The sequence below is a fragment of the Apis mellifera genome, linkage group LG8, assembly GCF_003254395.2.
Source record: "Apis mellifera strain DH4 linkage group LG8, Amel_HAv3.1, whole genome shotgun sequence".
Classification (NCBI taxonomy): Eukaryota; Metazoa; Arthropoda; class Insecta; order Hymenoptera; family Apidae; genus Apis; species Apis mellifera.
The window spans coordinates 9,161,239-9,180,427 of record NC_037645.1 but is presented as its reverse complement, the minus strand read 5'-3'; the positions used below and the strand labels follow the sequence as shown (position 1 = coordinate 9,180,427).

General features: G+C 29.8%; 1 protein-coding gene across 1 annotated transcript in view; it reads left to right on the top strand.

Annotated features, from left to right (window-relative positions):
* LOC413568 (probable G-protein coupled receptor 158) overlaps positions 1–18,822 on the top strand; it is a 168,449-nt gene extending 149,627 nt beyond the window's left edge. Inside the window, exons 8-13 of the mRNA XM_016913572.2 lie at positions 30–244; positions 7,120–7,258; positions 11,453–11,558; positions 12,689–12,850; positions 17,629–17,863; positions 18,178–18,822. Coding sequence (XP_016769061.2) covers positions 30–244; positions 7,120–7,258; positions 11,453–11,558; positions 12,689–12,850; positions 17,629–17,863; positions 18,178–18,500 — 1,180 coding nt within the window. The 3' untranslated portion in view covers positions 18,501–18,822. The remainder of the gene's footprint in view (positions 1–29; positions 245–7,119; positions 7,259–11,452; positions 11,559–12,688; positions 12,851–17,628; positions 17,864–18,177) is intronic.
* The last annotated feature ends 367 nt before the right edge of the window (positions 18,823–19,189 follow it).

Genomic DNA, 19,189 nt, shown 5'->3' with positions numbered 1-19,189 from the left:
TCAACGTTCTCTGATTCTTTTGGTTACAGGATATCGGTAATATTTCGGGTGAAGTCGGCGAAAGCTGTGAAAATAACCGATGGCAGCCTTCTGAAACGGTTAGGCGTCATCGTAATGATATTCAGCGTGTTCCTGAGCATTCGTACATTGGTGGCGCCACCTGTGGTGATAGTGGCGCGAACAGCGGATGATCTGAAAGCTTATCTGTGCCGAACAGATTGGTGGGATCACAGTTTCACCACACGTGAGTATTTTAAACGTTCGATCCAATTATTTGAAACGCGATTCCTTTATTTTTTTTTTATTTATTTTTTTATTTATTTTTTTTATTTGCTTTGATGGAATATGTTGGTCACGCACGGAAATAGATTTAATCTACTCTTTGATGGATTGATTGGGATTAATTCAGCATGAAATTACGAGAATGAATTTTAAAGTGGAAGAGATCAAACATGGATTCTCTCGCACTTTGATGAGAAATTTTAACTAAATTCCATTTAACTCCAACTACTATATTTTATCTTTTTAATCAATTTAAGTAACCACGTAAAACTAAATTGAAAATTTAGGTAATAATTCGATTTGAATAATGTTCTTTTTTTTTTTTTTGAAGTAGAAATTAATAGTAAATCAGAGAATTAAGAAAATTAAAGTTGTTAAGCGAATTGAAGATAGGATAATTTTATAAAGAAACGAACAAAATTCTCTGAGAAAGGTCATCGTTCTCTTTCAAAAGATAAACCAACAAATGTTAGTAAACCACGATAAATGCACGCTCTCGTTTGGAAATTGTTCCCGTTGGCCCCGCTATTGGCCGAAAGTTCGCGGTCCTGGTCTCATTATTAAAGGGAAATGGAAATTCTAAATGGTGAAATGCGACGAAAGAGAAATGCATAGAGTTTATAATATCGATTCTTTGAAAAGTTTCAAGCAACGTGAAAGATGGATTTTCTTTTTACCGGAATAATTTCTAATTATCGAGAAATAATAAATTGACTTATTTGAAGTGGAAAAATTACATTATTCGAAAATTGAAATATTTATATATATATATATATATATATATTTTGGATTGCCAAATGTGAGAATATCTCGAATTATCTGAAACGATAAAATTAAAATTGAGAAAATTAAAAGATTGATGCAATTAAATGATTATAAAATAGATATGAATTTTCCACATTTGTGACATTTTTCATTTGAATTATAAGCTACTTATCGTTCTTCCATAACATCCCTTTACGAAAAATTAGCCTTCCATCCCGAAAACGATTTACTTAATTGGTTTAAAGACGACCATAGGAGAATTTCAATTAAAAGATTTTACCATTCAAAGAATCTCTGCTAAGTAATTCACGGAGACGTAGCTATGGTGCTCGATGAACGGTAAATTTATTCGATAATTATTCGTCTCCATACTTTTCTCGACATTTTAAAAAGGAGATATTTTTTTTTTTTTTTTTTTTTTTGCGGAGAAATACGATAAGACCAAGTATGTTCGTTGGATAGAAGATTCGGGTGATCCAGTGGATCCCTTTCTTTGGGAATAACGCCAAAGTTTTAACAAGTAGAAGCTTCTTTCAATTCCTTCTCCTTTGGCCACGATCCAGCATAAAGTATTTCAAATTTAAGGAAGGAATTTTATTAACGTTTCCAATGGTATTTTGAAAAACTGAGAACAACATCCGGTTTTAGAATTGTTTATCTTTTTAATGGAAAAATTCATGGAATTGATAGGAATTGAAAAATTCAGAGAAATAAATATACATGATTGAATGCATTGATTTAATCAAAGATATAAGGAAGAATATTCGAAGAATTTTGCTAGATTAAAGGATTGGTGTAGGAAAAGGGGGATGTTTCAGCTAAGTTATGCAATTATGATAAGAATATTATGAATTGTTTGAAGTGGATAATGAATAATTAAAAAATAGAAATTTTATTAACTTATCAAAGAATTATATTTTCAAAAGAAAATTTTCTTGCAAACATGAAGAAAAAATTTCCAAGCCTTATATAATTATCCAAATTTTCCATTCTTTCTAATTCTCAAAATTAAATTAAAGGAATTAAAGGAAACTAAAATTATTCATAATCCAAATTCTTCTAATTCTCAAAATTAAATTAAAAAAATTAAAGGAAACTAAAATTGTTCACAATCCAAATTCTTCTAATTCTCAAAATTAAATTAAAGGAATTAAAGGAAACTAAAATTGTTCACAATCCAAATTCTTCTAATTCTCAAAAAATTAAATTAATATCTAATTCTCAATAAATTAAATTAAAGGAATTAAAGGAAACTGAAATTCATAATCCAAATTCTTCTAATTCTCAAAATTAAATTAAAGGAATCAAAGGAAACTAAAATTGTTCACAATCCAAATTCTTCTAATTCTCAAAATTAAAAAAATTAAAGAAGCTTCAAAGGAAATTAAAATTCTTTCAAATTTATTCTTCCTGTAATCCAAATTTTCCTCTAATTCTTCAAAATCAAAACAGGTGTGAAAGAAATTCGAAGAAGCTTTCAAAAAAACTTTCCACTTTTCAATATATTTTTCGAAGAAAAGAAATAAAACAATTGCAAGCAATTTTTAAATTTAACTCGATTCATCAACGTTAAACGATTAAAACCTATGTTTGTTAATAAGATCGTTATAAAACAAACTTTATCGTCCACGTAATATTCTCCAATTATAATTCACCATCTGTCACACGCCTCTCTCGAAAAGCAAACCGCAAACTAATTCGATGTTTTGCCTGGCGAAGCTGTTCCTTCTTCTTCAACCCCTTCTTCATCTATCCTATCAGAACCACGTGAAACACGTAACGTTCGTTTTTTCCACGACTTTGAGAGGCCACGAGAAAGAAAGAAAGAAAAAAAAAGAAAAAAGAACCGTGGCTTCTTTTCTTCTTTTCTATAGTAAATACTGCTCGTCGGATTATGGCCTGTTAACTCGATTCGAATCGAATCGGACAAACAGTGAAGTACACGTTTCTCTCCACGAGTTGATTGAAAATCAAACGTCTGTTGATGTTTTCTTCTCTCTTATTTTTTTTATTTTTTTATTTTTTTTTTTTTTTTGGAATAATTTGAATTAAGGATAATTTAAGAGTTGAAAGTTGATGATTGGTGAGGGGTGAATGAAGTATTAAATTTATTATATTTTATTGAGATTGGAAGTCGAATTTATTCTTCTTTTTTTCTTTCTTTCTTGTTAATTTTAAGATTTTCTTTTTTTTTGGAATTGGAAATTGGATTGTTGTAACGAAGATGAATTTTTTATTTTTCTCTGGGAATGATTTTCTCTATGAATTTTTCTATTAAAAAGATAATAGATAATATTCTATTAATTATTGAATTTTTTATTTTTCTCTGGGAATGATTTTATTTTCTCTATGAATTTTTCTATTAAAATGATAAATAATTCTAAAACCGGATGTTCTCACTTTTTCAAAATACTATTGGAAACGTTAATAAAATTCCTTCCTTAAATTTGAATCAAAATGTCTATTGCGTTTTTTTTGGAATAATTTGAATTAAGAATAATTTAAAAATTGGGATCGATGAGGGATAAGCGAAGTATTAGATTTATTATATTTCATTGAGATTGGAAATCGAATTTATTCGTCTCGTTCTTTCTTGTTAATTTTAAGATTTTCTTTTTTTTTTTTCGAATTGGAAATTGGATTTTTCTCTGGGATCGATCAAAATCGAAATGTCTATTGCGTTTTTTTTTTTTTTTTTTAGTAGTTTTATTTGAAAAGTGTTTTGAAATTGAGATTACAGGTCACGTGTATATTTTTGAAATTAATTAAATTCGAACTCTTTATGTTTTATGTTTTTTTTCTCTTTTTGATTTTTTTGGATGGAATTGAGATCACATAGAGATTCAGAAGATTAAAAAAAAATAAATTTGACAATAAAATTTCATCCAATAGGGAATTTAAAAAGAATGTTTCTGAATTAAAGATTCATTTTTCTCTCTCTCTCTCTCTCTCTCATCAGATTTTCACAGAATTGGAATATTGAAAAGTTTATGTGCCAGAAAATGTAAATAATTTATTTATTTTCTACACAATTTAATTAAATTCAAATTCATGATTTTATTCGTTACACAAATTATACAATTATCTTTATGATATTCGTTTCAGAATTGACGATTAATTGTTATTTAAGGGATTGGAGATATAAAAATTATTCAAATTTTAACGTAGTCTTTGCCGGATTATTTGCTTCGTATCTGGAGTAAATTTGAGATCAGAGAGATGAAATAGTAACTGCATAGTACTTACTTTTCATTTCGTGATTAAATTGGATGTAATTTCTTATACCTTGCTGCTTGTTTCAACTTTTATTTGCAAAGAACCGTGTTTGAACTTTCCTTGGAATATATTTGGCTGGTGATATAACTTTCTACGAATAACCATTCTACTTTTTTTTCCCTTCCTTCTTTCTTTTCCCATTTCCAGAGATAATAATCAAACTTTTATTTCATTTATAAAAAATTTCCTTTCCTCGTTTTTTTTTATTATATTATCTCTATATTATGTATATATATTATGATTATATGTTGATTGAGATTTTTAAAAATTTAAAATCACAACATTCAAGAATTTTTAATTTTCTTAAATTAAAAACTGTATTTTTAAAATTGTTGCATCTTTATCGATAGAATTATGATTTAAGACAAAATGAAATAAGAAACCTTTAAAAGTTAAACGTTTTTTAAATCAATTATTCCATCGAATTTGATGTTTGATCTGAATAACCGACTGAGAAATTCCATATTTGAAATTGGCGCGGTTCATAAAAGGACCGGGGGAAAAAAAATGTTTAATCGTTGTCAAAGAAAATAAATTGCCATGAAAATACGAGCTTTGATCGACAAAGTTGTAAAAAAAGTCGAAATCAAAAGTTTGCAATCCTCTTTTTGAAACACCCGATATATAAGCCGCCAATGAATGAACATGTCACTGTGGTGAAAAAAAATAAAAATGAAACAAAACCTAAGCGGACAATTTCGCAAAGGCCGATTTTCGAGGTACAAAAATCACCGTTTAAATAAAAATTCGTACTCGAGAAATTTTATTCTCACTGTCGCTAATAAATTTTTTCTCCACCATTTTTTGAATTTAAAAGGAAAGTAATTGATTCATCAAAAATATTCTAATATCTCTCTAAAAATTATTAGAATAAAAATTTCGATACAAATTTTACTTTGTAATAAATATTTTTTCCCAGAATAGCAATTTCACTAACAAGAAAAAAAATTCCCTATATTTGAACCAATTCTAGCGCAGTTCCGAAATGCAGAAATTATTTATTATATTATTTCAGTAATATTATAGTACATTATAATTGTATTATTTCAGTAATATTCTGATGAAATTTTTCGAAAATTTTCCTTGGAAAGATGATTTCAAAAATTTCATCTGATTCGATAATTAATTTAATTTAATTTAATTTAAACGGCTCTAGTTAAACGGTTCTTGAACAAAGATGTTCTCGCGTACAGCTTAGCCGCAAGTTGCCTGTTTTTTTTTCACAGGTTTTTTCTAAAGCGCGCGCGCATTAGCGCGAGAGCTTTTTTTGACGAGGAAAAACAACTCTTTCTGAAGCTGCTTTTGTCACTGTTGCTGTTTTTTTTTTATTCATAATCTTCTTTCCTATCCCTTGCTTTTTCGGTTAAACAATAAATACAACGTGACTGCAACCACAATGGAGAGAGGCACTTTATTCGATATCTTCCAAAGAAATTTCTTCCGCAGATTATATCATAATCCTATACATTAGATTTACTGTACCTGTTTTCAGATGATATTAAAAGATTTCTAATATCATTTTTAATCGTGAAAATTAGGTTCGTCAAATATTTTATTTATAAATAATGAAAAATGAAAATTATTTCTATTTCGATAAAATTTCGAATGGAATTATGAGAGAGTTTTATTTTAACATTTTTTTTTTCTTTTTTGGAAAATTATTTTAACGGAAGTCGATCGTTTTATTACACGGTAGGGAATCGCATCCATTGTTGATGGATCGAAACGAGAAGAATTAAATTGCACAATTGCGATGAATTTTTGAATAATTACGAAACAGTTTTTCTCCTGTGAAACGTGTGATATATGATAACATAAAAACGGGCTTGTTTCCATTGCAATTTTTCTGTATTATTAAAAGAAGAAAGAAAAATCATTTTATTCGTTTATGCAATAAAACAAAAATCAAAACGCGTATACAAATTCCGCCACGTTATATCGTATAATGTATTTATAAACGAAGTTGCAAGTGGATCTTTTAATTTAACTCGTTTTTTTTTTCGAGCAGTTTATTCGCAACAATTCATATTTTCTTTTCTTTTTTTTTTTATAATCGAAAAGTGTGAAATTTTAAAATTTATTATTTTATAAAGAATTTTTAAATCATCGTGTTTGATCAATAAACGAAGTGCACGAGTGTGAATAAAAATATCTCGTTTTAATTTCAAAAAAAAAAAAGAATACAAAATAGAAAATTAGGAAAAACAGGAAAATTTATATTTTTATATGGGCTTCGCAAAATTTTTCCCTTACCCTCTCAAAAAGTGTGAACAATACAAACAGCAAAGATAATAAACATATAATCTAAAAGAAAAGATTAAAAATCTCTAAAAAAAAAAAAGAAAAATGTAAAAACTATTTCAATAAAATTATCAAAAACTTTGGATAACGAAGAATGATATCTCATCTTTATTGCTTTTTTTTATTAAGAATCAAATTAACAAATTAATCATACAGAACAACAACGATTATTTTCTATTTTTTTTTTTTATATTTTATTATATGCTTTTAGTCGTCATGTCACCAATCCTCAAAAAGCTATTCGAAAGAGGTACAAACAGGAACAAAACAATTCCTCTCAAACGAACGAAAATTCTTTCTTTATTTATTTCTAGACATTTATTCGCTCTTTTACAAACTAATATATCGTTGAAAACGAATTTTCAAATTAATGGAATAACACATTCTTTGCAGAAATTACAAATCTTGATTAATTTTTATTCTTGCAAACACTTTTTGTAAAACGATGGTTCCAATGGCGTTAATAAAGAGAGGAAATTTATCTCTTTGTTCTAGTTGAGGTTATGTTTCTCATATGGGGCATCAGACTGTGCATCGTGGTGAGAAAGACGCCGTCAGAGTTTAACGAGAGTCGATTCATCTCGATGGCCATTTACAACGAATTTTTATTGTCAGTCTTCCTCAACGTCTCTATGTGAGTATCTGTTTAAAAAAAGATCCAAAAGAACACAGAGCATTACACGCGTAAACACTAATTTCACGTTTTTTCACTTTTTCACTCGTCTAACCTCAACCTTTACTTCGTTGATAAAAAGTACAATTATCGTACAAAAATAAACACATCTCACAAAATAGATACAAGATGAAAATTATTCGAAAGAATGAAACGAGGAACAATCAAATTAAAATTCAACGATTCTTTTTTTCTTTTTTCATTTCGTCGAAAAATTCTCTATATTCAATCCCATTTATCAAGGTAAATTCACAAGCCTGCGCGCGCAGCGTCGAAAATACGTTCGTGGTGACCAGTTATAAAGTTTGTAATTACAACAAGTTTGTATATTATACGTGTGTGTGTGTATAAAAAGGAAAAAAAATTCAGCTGATTGATGGTATCACAGGACGACCTACATTAACGCACGTTGGATTTCAAAGTGGAATACGAAGCCGAAATGAAACGCGGATACGTGTTGAAACAAGATTAATAATAATAAAAGAAAAAAAATTCGCATTCATCGCGCTTTGAGGGATTATTATAAAGGTTTATATCGACGTACGCCCCTATGCAAATTTTTCCGCGCGAAAAATTAACGCTCTTCCCCCCCGAGTCTTTCCCGATATTATCTCAATTATCGTAATTCGAATAAAATGTTCGCCGCGTCAAACGCGTGAATGGGAATGGACAGTGTGTATCGTACGAAACGTCGTCATCGGATTTAATGCTCGTCGAATATTCTCTGTTCCCCGAAACTGGCAACACACGAATCGTTAATTTTAATAATGTATCCGTCCCCCCCTCACGTCCGCGCCCGTGTCGTGAACTGGAGCAGAACACCGGAAGCTATTATGCCTCGATGCCGCTCTACACGCCCCGCATAAATAATGTTAACCCGAACAACCTTTCGGAAACAATTTTTTTTCGGATTAATCGAAATCGAACATTTTTCAAGATTATCGAGTTCTTTGCTTTTCTCTTCTTTCATACTTTCGTATATATTACGTGTGTTAGAAAATTTATAATTATATAATTATATTTATAATATATATATATTATATATTATATATTATAATTTATATTATGAATGGAAGAAATCGATATTGTGGAAAATAAATGGAATTTTTTTTTTTTCGGAAACAATTTTTTTTCGGATTAATCGAAATCGAACATTTTTCAAGATTATCGAGTTCTTTGCTTTTCTCTTCTTTCATACTTTCGTATATATTACGTGTGTTAGAAAATTTATAATATATATATTATATATTATATATTATAATTTATATTATGAATGGAAGAGGAAGAAACCAATATCGTGGAAAATAAATGGAATTTTTTTTTTTCGGAAACAATTTTTTTTCGGATTAATCGAAATCGAACATTTTTTATCGAATTCTTTGCTTTTCTCTTCTTTCATACTTTCGTATATATTACGTGTGTTAGAAAATTTATAATTATATAATTATATTTATAATATATATTATATATTATAATATTTAATTTAAATTTATATTATAATTTATATTATGAATGGAAGAGGAAGAAACCGATATTGTGGAAAATAAATTTTTTTTTTTTTAAATTTTGAATATTATCGTTAACTTTTCTGCTGTCAATAATTATATAAAAGGCGACGAATTATATAAATTGATCGAGAGAGGAATATTTAATTATGGGAAATGGGAAGTTCGAAAGGAGGAGCGTTTAGTGTTGATAAACAAAAGATGGACCGTATAAATGGAAAGGCTGGTTCGATCGAGAGTTGAAATTAAATAATAATAGAATGAGGGGAAAAAAAAGAAAAGAAAAAAAAATCAAATAAATGTCTAATTTAAATAAGCCAGTAAACTCTAGATAATTGTTTTTAATTCCATGAATTTTTGAAAAAATGAATCTGAAATAAATAATAAAATTTTATTGTTATTATTTACTTTATTTTATTAATAATATCGACGGATGCATCTCTGTATGTATTTTGCAACCCCTGCGGGAACACACCTTTGAAGTCCCGAATTGAAAACGAAATGCAATAGAGGGTTTAATGAAGGAAGAATGTGCGGGGAGGGAAGCTCATTAAACGCTTTTCCAAAACGTGTCTTATCTTTATAAATAAATTTCTGAATAATCTTTGAATGATCTTTATTCAAAAAAAAAAAAAAAAAAAAACGAGATTCATTCGTTGAAAGTGATGCTTTCGTTTGAAGAACTTGATTATAATTAATTGGCGCGGCACGCGAAAGCCACGAAGGTGTTGGCGCAAAGTGATGTAAGCAGCCATCTTGCTGTGATGATATTTTAACAAACCGCGAGCAAATTCGAGAAATTCGCTCGTCTTTCAAAGAGGGGGAGAAGGGTGGAAGATAAATTCTACCTCTTTGCATCGTGAAAGCCCATATGGTGGCTGGGAAACTTTCAGATAATTTACAACAGTTAGTATTTTATGAATTGCGGTTCGCAATTCGTTGGAAAGCAATAATAAAGCAGCCTGGACCCATTAAAAATTGCTTTCTAAATATTAACAGCCACCAGCTTGTAACAGATGACGCCATTGTGAAACGGAGGTAACTGTGGATACATCTGAAAGGAAAGATTTTATGATATTTATGATATTTTATGATAGTTGTTCCTTGAGCGATAATGATCAAATGGTTTCTTTTTATTTATCATAGTAGAAGGATTTGATACAAGATTAACAAGAATTGGATCAGAATTGGATCTCAATTTGGACTCAATCTGGAACAAGAAATTATGTCTTGATAATACAATATACGTGTGAAGAAACAGTGCAGAAAGATTACCAAGATTGATAGGGGAAGAAGATTCTCTCCTTGGAGTTGGAATTCCCTTGATGGAACATTATATATTGGCATATCCAGTCGTGCAAAGGAAGTGCTCCTTGGAGTAGATATGAGATGATGTTAATGCAAATTATTCAGACATCAGAGATTAAGATTATGTGTAATCTAATTATGTAAATCTGTAATGAATGTGAGGGAGCTGAAGAATGATTAATTGAGAAATGGGATTTAAGATAGGAGACAAGAATTAATTTTTAGTAAACCAATAATTGAGTGGTAAATGAATAAACTTCTTTGATAAAAGTGAAAATTGTTAAATTTCTTCAATATTTGTACATGGTTCATACAATTTCTTAAAATTAATTCATTTGATTCTTTAAATATATTACTAAAGAATCAATTAATTTGAAAATAATCATAGACACTGTAAACATTGTTACCATGATTTTTAAAATATTTCTGATTAATCTAAAAAACAAAAATGTGTTTAAAAAATACAATCTAGAGAATTTCAATACTAAAACTTTCCAACAAGTTATTCCTTTTTTAAAGGAAGTTTAAGTCATTCACAGTCAATTTTACAATATAGAATAACATAATATATTTATATTTTTTTCTGCTTTTTTATTATAATTATACTATTTTTCTTCAAATAATTTCATCTTATATCATGTTTGTGCTGTTATATTTATATCAACAGCAATGTTTTTCTATTAATCTATACTATTATATATAGTTATATATCTATACTTGATTATATCATTTGTGACAGTAGTCTAACTATAACTATTATACTACTACTTCATATAATGCACATACAAAAGTGCCATCCAATTAGGATCTACATTCTACAATAAACTCTTTCTCTCTGTTTATTCTCTTGTTTTTCTTTTTCTTGTTATCAAGAATTTTTAACTCTCACTCCACTACTACTCCCTCCTACAACGTGTATTGTGTATCTTTCTGAGAGGGGAAAAACAGAGTAATTCTCTCGCAGAAATGGACGTCAGTTTGTATCGAATCGAAATGTTTTATCAACTCTGAGGAAAAATACGATTCGTAGAATTTAACTTGGACCGTTAGAAGATGATTGTTCCCACTCTTCCAAGAAATGTTCACGAGAAAATATTACGAAAAATTAAATCAAAATTAAATCCAAATCTGATTCCTTTCACGAGGGGAAATATAATATATTTAAAAAGAAAGAAAAGAGAATCCAATAAAATTAAAAAAATATTACGTGTAAACATTTTAGTAGGAGTAGAAAAAAAAAAAAGTTTCAAAAAAATTTTACACGATTCACATAACCTGCTCGCGCTAAGTTTATCACGTCACTGCACAAAAAATACATTCAGAGGGATATTTCCGGTTACAGGTTGTTCTTGCAGTCACCGGCCAATCCGGATTTATTGTACGTGATATTTTTCTGTCACACCCAGCTCACGGTCACGTTGCTTCTCTGCCTCATATTCGGCAGCAAGGTAAGATGGAATCGATCCCCCCTCCCTTTTTTTCTCTCCACATTTTCATTCGCGTTTTCAAATGGTGCGCGACAAATGGCGGCCGGTCCGGGGAGGGGGAATCCTAAAGGTTGCGGCTAACCCGTTGAAATTTATTTATCTCACGGCTTGCATATTGATCATTCGAAAGTAACGGCTGGCGCAACTTATAAAATAGTTGTGTACGAACAGCCGTGGTCTAATTTATTTCCGGCCGATGTGGCGCCGATGAAAAATCGCAGTCCCTGCGAACCACCTCCTCTTCCTCCTCCTCTTCCTCCTCCTCCTTCCCCCCTCTCCTCTCTCTTTCTGCGCATTAAAATTGAAAGTCGTTTAACTTAAAGTCGAACTTTGAATGTAAAACGCCTTACTCCTCCTTTCCGGGTAAATGTTATTAATTCTGTTTCACGAGAACAAGGAAATGTTCTTTTTTTTTTTAAGAAAATTTCACAACGCGGGTATTATGTGTTGCAGAGTAGAAACATTCTTGTTGTTACTGTTAAGAAAGAGAAAAGAAGTTTATTTTCTTGATAATAATAATTATAGAGAGATATAATAATATATATATGTATATTATGTTCTATAAGCTAATTAATTGATTATCGAACTGAAGCACCTTGTTAGAAGCAATTGTAAACTACGTCGAATATATTAACACAGGACAAAAGCAGTTTCTCGTAATTCTCTTCTTCCTAATCTAATATTCCTGACCGCTTAATTCGACGGATGAATGCTTTAGAGAGAAAATTATAGAGTTGTACAGCATCTAGAATACTGTAAGCCCTGGTAAATTCAATATTAAATTCGTACAATTTAGTAACATCCAATGGTCAAAACTATAGTTTATTGTACAGTTCTCGCGTCAATTTCCATTTCTGAAGAATTTTATCTTAACTTAAAGGGAATGAAAGATAGTGAAAAAAAGAGAAAAAAATAAAAAAAATATCCTAACAATTTTTATATCAATATCTCTATCTATTATTTCCTCGTAAATAATTTTTAGCATAAAGAAAATGTTAAAATTAAACGTCCGAGATGGCGCCACGATCGACGGAAACTTGGTAGATTTTTCAAGAAATCGAGATAAACCGTAGCTTGCTGGTTTGACACAGGCATACATGGTGTTCCGTAGTGGGGGCAAAGAGGATTCGAAACATTCCGGAGCCACTGGGAAATTTCTAGGGAAAAGTGGCCGTCCGCCGGGTACCAGCAATCAGACAAACTCGATATCCCTTCAGCAAGGAAACTTCACGGATGAAAGTGATGGAGCGACGGTAAGAGCATCTTTATCCACCGTTCTATTAGATCTACATCCATTTTTAGGATTTAGGATATATCTTTTTTCCTTGTCCGAGTATTCCTTGTCACTCCGAATGAAACAAATTTTTCTTCTCCGATTAATCAGAGGTCTGATCTTCGTGTTCTTAATACATTAGGAGTTAAATTGTTAATATATCGAACACATTTGGAGGGTGGATTCTAGAGATCGAGGTGATTACAAAAGTTAGAAAAATTTTTGATCGAGATTTATTCATTAATTAAATAAACGATTTGAATTTATTTATTAGAGACAAAGATTAAATTGATTAAAAGTTAATAAGGAATAGAAGGAACTTGATTACAGTAATTTTTCAATCTTTCATATTGTTGGGAAATACGTTTTATTACTGAAGGTGTGCCACACTGATGAATACATTGGAAACACGCAATTGGTCAATTTGAACACGAACGGACTGAAGTTTTCTAGTTTGAAATGTACTTCTTTTAAATTCACATCGTGATTTATGATTTATATAAACCAACGAGAAATGAACTGTTTAAAAATTGATGAAAATTAGCAAGAACTAAGGCAATTTGTAAAAGAAAACGTTATTGAGAACGATATAATAAATTTATTGTAAATTTATAATCAAATTCTGAAAATATTATATATTTATAAATAAATGAATATAAATATAATAGGGGAAAATAAGATAAATATTGATCGTACTCTAAAGCTAATATATGTAATAAATCCTATAATATATATAAGAAAAATCCTGAAAATATATATTTATAATTAAGTAAATATAAATATGATAGGAGAAAATAAGGTTAGGTTAATATTGATTGTACTATCTAAAGTTATTTAATCACCTAAATTAGCTTTAATCCTGTGCGTTACGATTGCGGAATTAAATATTATTTATATAGAAAAGCTTTATCTTTTCGTGAGTTAAGATTTTAGTCGATTGAATGTGAAATATGGAACTATGAAATAGGGACACACGTGTGCTGCTTTACAATTGGTGAACGATTGAGGGGCAGGTAGAGGGCAGCAGTATGCGATTTAAATTCTCATGGCGAATTCGAATCACCGTCAAAATATGTCTTTAATGGCACGTTCGCGTGATTCTGTATATATACGTACGTATATATGAATCTTTGGATATCGTTGCTCTTTTTCTCCTTTTTTTTCATCTTTTCTCTAGTTTCTGTTCCACGTAACATAAATTCTCGTTGAATTTTCGTGATTGGATGAATTATAATGATGGAAGAACAGATAAGAGAATGAAACTTTAAAATGAAGTTGTGAAAGAATAGATAGAAAAAATTTTAACTTTTTTGACTTTTCATTTAATATATCGTTATTACATTGAATTACATAATTACATGTATTAGATATTTAATAAATTTTATCTTGAATAAACATAACATTTCCAATCTGATGTTATATACAATTTATCGTTATTATATGATTCATAACCTTTGATTCTGCTCATAATCAAGTAAAACTTTCCAATCTCTGAATCCACAATTGCCATTCTGATCGAATAAATTTACGTAGATTTCAATTTCTTATTTATAAAATTGTTAGAAATCAATAATGGGTATATAGATCGCTGTTAAAAATAATCGTTTTAATTTTACGGATTTTATAAATGATAACCTTTCGAAAAATCCGCTTAACAAGCAGATTCTTCTAACGAAGTTTCCAAGAGACATTTAAAGAGGCTATGAAAGTTGTACTGGTAAACCTAATACTCTCTATAAGCTTATTAAAAGACTGAATTCAGGGCAGGTTGTTTTGTCTGATATCATCGAAATTATGTGAAACTAAACGAAAACTTCTACGACTCCTTCTAAAACTTGAAATTAATTTTAATTTTTTTTATTAATCATTTCGTTAAAAATCGATCAATATACAATTTTATTATTATATTTAAAATTAGATTCATTTGTATAAAAAATCATCATATTACGATTTTTCTCATATTTTTTTATTTATTTTATTTTTCTTATATTAAATTATATCAAATTCTTTCTTATACCAAATTTTGACAAATATGATGTAAATATTGGATACTACAATTAATAAATTTTATTGGATCTAATCCTTGAAAATATTTTATGAATAGCAAGAGTTTAAGAACTCAAATTATTTTTTGAATGCAACGAAATTCGAAATGAATATGCATTAATTACCATAGAAAAGAAAAATTCTCATATATCACTTGATTGAACTTGATTGCCAAGTGATACATTTAAAAGTGTGTGAAACTTCGAAAATTTCATAAATTCAAATTAATGGTTTTTACAAACAATTGAATTATTTAACAAAGTTTTGAAATCTTATAAAATCTTAAATATATAAAATCTTAAGCATGATGAGATATTTTCGAAAACAATCCAGTTTGAATGTCCATCGAATATTTGAAATTTTCAGATTCTTATATATTATATTTCTTTTTCTTTAAAAATTAATAATTCATAAACAAATGATTTATAATTGCGAATTCATCGAAGGTTAACCTAAAAAATTAAACCTAAAAATATTATTAAATATCTAGAAATTTTTGGATTTTCGCACGCCTATGTTAAATATGACGATAAATTAGAAGAGTATACAACTGAATAAATATTCATCGAAACTCAAAATACGAATACCGAAAATCTCGAAATCTTGAAAAATTCAATCCCAATGAAAAGAATCCAATTTCGATCCAATCTCCCCCCCTTCCCTCCCCAAAAAAATTCCCAATACGCACATCATCATTTACGAATCAGGATAGAATTCATATTAAATTCGAACATAACCTATATCACTCCGCAAGGAGTAAGGAATATTGAATTTAAAATTCCTCGAGAACACTGCCCTATATATAAATAACAATTACCGTGGAAATGGAAATGGAAATCGCTGATTTCAAAGATTTCTCTTCCTTAACCTCAAATTGTTGAACCGCTATTGCTGGCCTACATAAAAAGGCGACGCGTGAAAAGGGCTGCCTTTTCGACGAATAAATGTCATCGATGGGAGCAGAGGAAAGAGGGGGAAAAAAATTGGCAAGACATCGTGGCAAAAAGTCAAGTGAATTCCGTCGATTTGAAAGCCACGGTTGGTGGCCGCTTTGACATTCGAGCACTGATTATAACCTGCTGTTTGACACGATCGTTTCGATGGAGTAATGGCTCCGGTGGATGTAATTTCTGAAGCTCGTTTCACGGCTTGGATCACAGGCATCGGGTGTGATATCGGGTTTCTCGGTTGCAAAGATCCGTGGAGAGAAAGGAATTTTTTTTCTTCTTTTTCTTTTTTCTACTTAACCATGGAAGACGAAAAATTGCTCTTGAGAAAGACTTTCTGGCTCGTCATCTTCCGCAAGGTTTCTCTTTTCTGAAATAAAAGCTCTCCTAAAGATAAAAGTTCTTTTTTTTCTCTCCAATTCTTTTTTCTAACTCGTGTAAAAGACTTTTTCTTATATATTAATCATTTTCAATGATTATTATAAATATATATATATATATTCTTGAATTTTTTTAATTTCAATAGTTAATTGAAAAAATTATTATTCCAATCTTTTATTAATCAAGAAAAAATTTTCTCCAACACAAAAAAATCTCAACTTTCTCAACTTAAAAAAAAAGAAAAAGAAATTATTAATTTCTTTCTCTAAAATAATACAAGGAATATTTCAATTGATATTCACTATGAAAATTATTAATATTTCATATTAAAAATATCCTCATTCTTGAAAAAGAATGGAATGCAAAATATAAATTCTGATAAACGTCACACCTTTGTTTATTTGCATACCTTATTGAATGCTTTATTATTTTCCTTCCTGGCCAAAGATATAGCAGAGTAAAAGCCTATTGAGTCAGCTACCACTTGATCTTCCATTAATTGCGCCTCCCCTTTCATAGGACCGACTAATATGCTGTTATCGAACTCTACAGGTCGGGTTGGATGCTCCTCCTCTCAATCCTTAGTATACACGATATTAAATCCCTGCTTTTAGACAGTCATCACGCTGCTTATATCTATCTCCTATATATAAGCTTTTCAAATTATGGTGAGCAAACACGAATGAAATAAAATTCTTTTTATATTTTTTAAAAATATAAATAATAAATAAACTGATATAAAAAAAAAGAATTCGAAAATAGTAAAACCACTTTTGTTATTCTTATAAAAAATTAAACAAATATTCACATATCGTGGATATATTGTGGATCTATTTTCGTGATATTTCGTTTATTTATATCTCTACTCATCTTTCGATTTACAATGTTTTAAGAGCAATATAATATGAAGAGAGCTTTTTTTAAAGAAAATTTTGAACAAAGTTTTAAATTATCATATATTTTATTTCCTACAAGTCATCACCTGCAATCTTAAAAATTTATTTAAGATTAATCGCGTTTAGCTGCACTGGAAGTTCCTCATATATCGGCGTTCTATGCAGGCAAATACCGATTAATAGGCGTTGAACCGTCGAGATCCATTGTGTGAAAAGCCGATTAATAGCCCACCATGCCGCGTTAATTACGATATCGACATCGGAAAATCAGATTTACCAATGATGCAGCTAAACTGGGAATAATGTCTCCTCTTCCTAAAACATCCAAACAAAAATTCAACAGAATTGTAAAATTCTAAAATTCTTGATTTGAACATTGATCGATAATTAAAACGAGAAGATATTTCTTATTTAATTTCTCGTTTGGTCCATTCTCACGTTTCGTTTCTTTTTTTTTTTTTCTTTCTTTCTTTTCTGGAATGTTTCAGGAGGAATTCCGTCGATTCATCAATCAATTAGAAGTTTTGAAAGAAAAAAATGTTCTGCTCGGTAATCACCATTTGGTGAACAAACTCGCAGCGATGCAAGAAGCCGCAAATCGTGCCGAAACGCAAGTGTCCACGATCCAGGCGATTTCTTCCAGTATGAGATTGAACGATCTTAATGGATCTACGACAATCGCCGAAACGGATGTTGGAAGTTCCTTGAAAAGCGATAGAAAAGGTAATAATCGATATTTATTATAAACATAATTTTAATTTTCATGATAAAAAGAATTATTATTATATAAATCATGAACCGAGCGAATCGAACCTAACCTCAAAATTTCACTAAACACCATATATAATATATATATATATAATTATAATATACACTCAAATCACTCATCATTCTTTATGCATCAATTCTCATCAAATTCTCACAAATTTTCCATTCACAAAGAAGCAATTACGCCACTCAATGTTTTTCCGTTCAATTAACGAAAATCTTCAGACGAATCACGCACATGACGTATGGATGAACAAATGTATGTCTAGGTGGGGAAATGAAAGGGGAGAAGAAATGCGAGGCCTGCGTGGAAAAGAACGGAATTAGAGGCATGGATCAAGGCTCGTCCAAAGAAGGAGAGGCCCTCGTTTCCGTCGAAATGAAGAAACCAATGAGAACCAACGACGTTGCTGTCTCAACTTCTGGTAGGCCCGCCACGGAGGATATCGGAACAGAGACGAAACACGAGGACAAAAAAAGCGAGATTAGGGAACGGGACAAAAGTAAGAGTAAATCCGGCCATGCGAGGACGCATGCTATAGTCATCAATCTGGATGATAAAAGCAGATTCTCTGAAGAAGTCACCGTGTAAAAAATTGGATTATTGTTATTTCTGTGAATCGTGAATTCGGTGAAAGTCTTCTTCTCTCCAGTTATCTTTGAACATAAAGAAATTTAAAATCGAATGACTCGAACGACTGAGAATTTTGTTTTAGAGTGTAAGTGCGTAAAGTTAGGGAATTTGGTGCTGGTGTGTTCATATTTCATTTCGATTCCGTTTCGATTGTTCATTTTCTTTTATTGTTGTTTTATAAAAATATGTTTTGGAAATGTTGATTAAAAATTGAAGTATATAATGGGAATAGAAGATTCGATGGAAGTAATTCCAGTAAAATACCAATATGAGAAAAATTTTTAAGGATTTATTTTTCATTTTCACGTTATAACTTTTTCTTTTCCTTTCTTTCTCTTTTTCTTGGTTCTTTATTTTGAAAAAAGATAATTTCCTTCGTAAGTTTTAATTTAAAGATATCGTAATATAATAACGTGATTCTAGAATGTTTCATTTCTCTTTATTAAATTTAATCCTGACATTGCACAATATTAATGTTCTATGAAGAACATCTATCTTTTCTTTCGTTTAATTTTTTAATAATAAAAAATTAGGTAAAAAATACAAATTTTAAGTAGACTCTTCGATTTTGTTGAGCTACATTTACATCACAGGCAATTTTTAATTGAATAATCGAATTACTTCGTTCACTGTAAAACATAATGTCC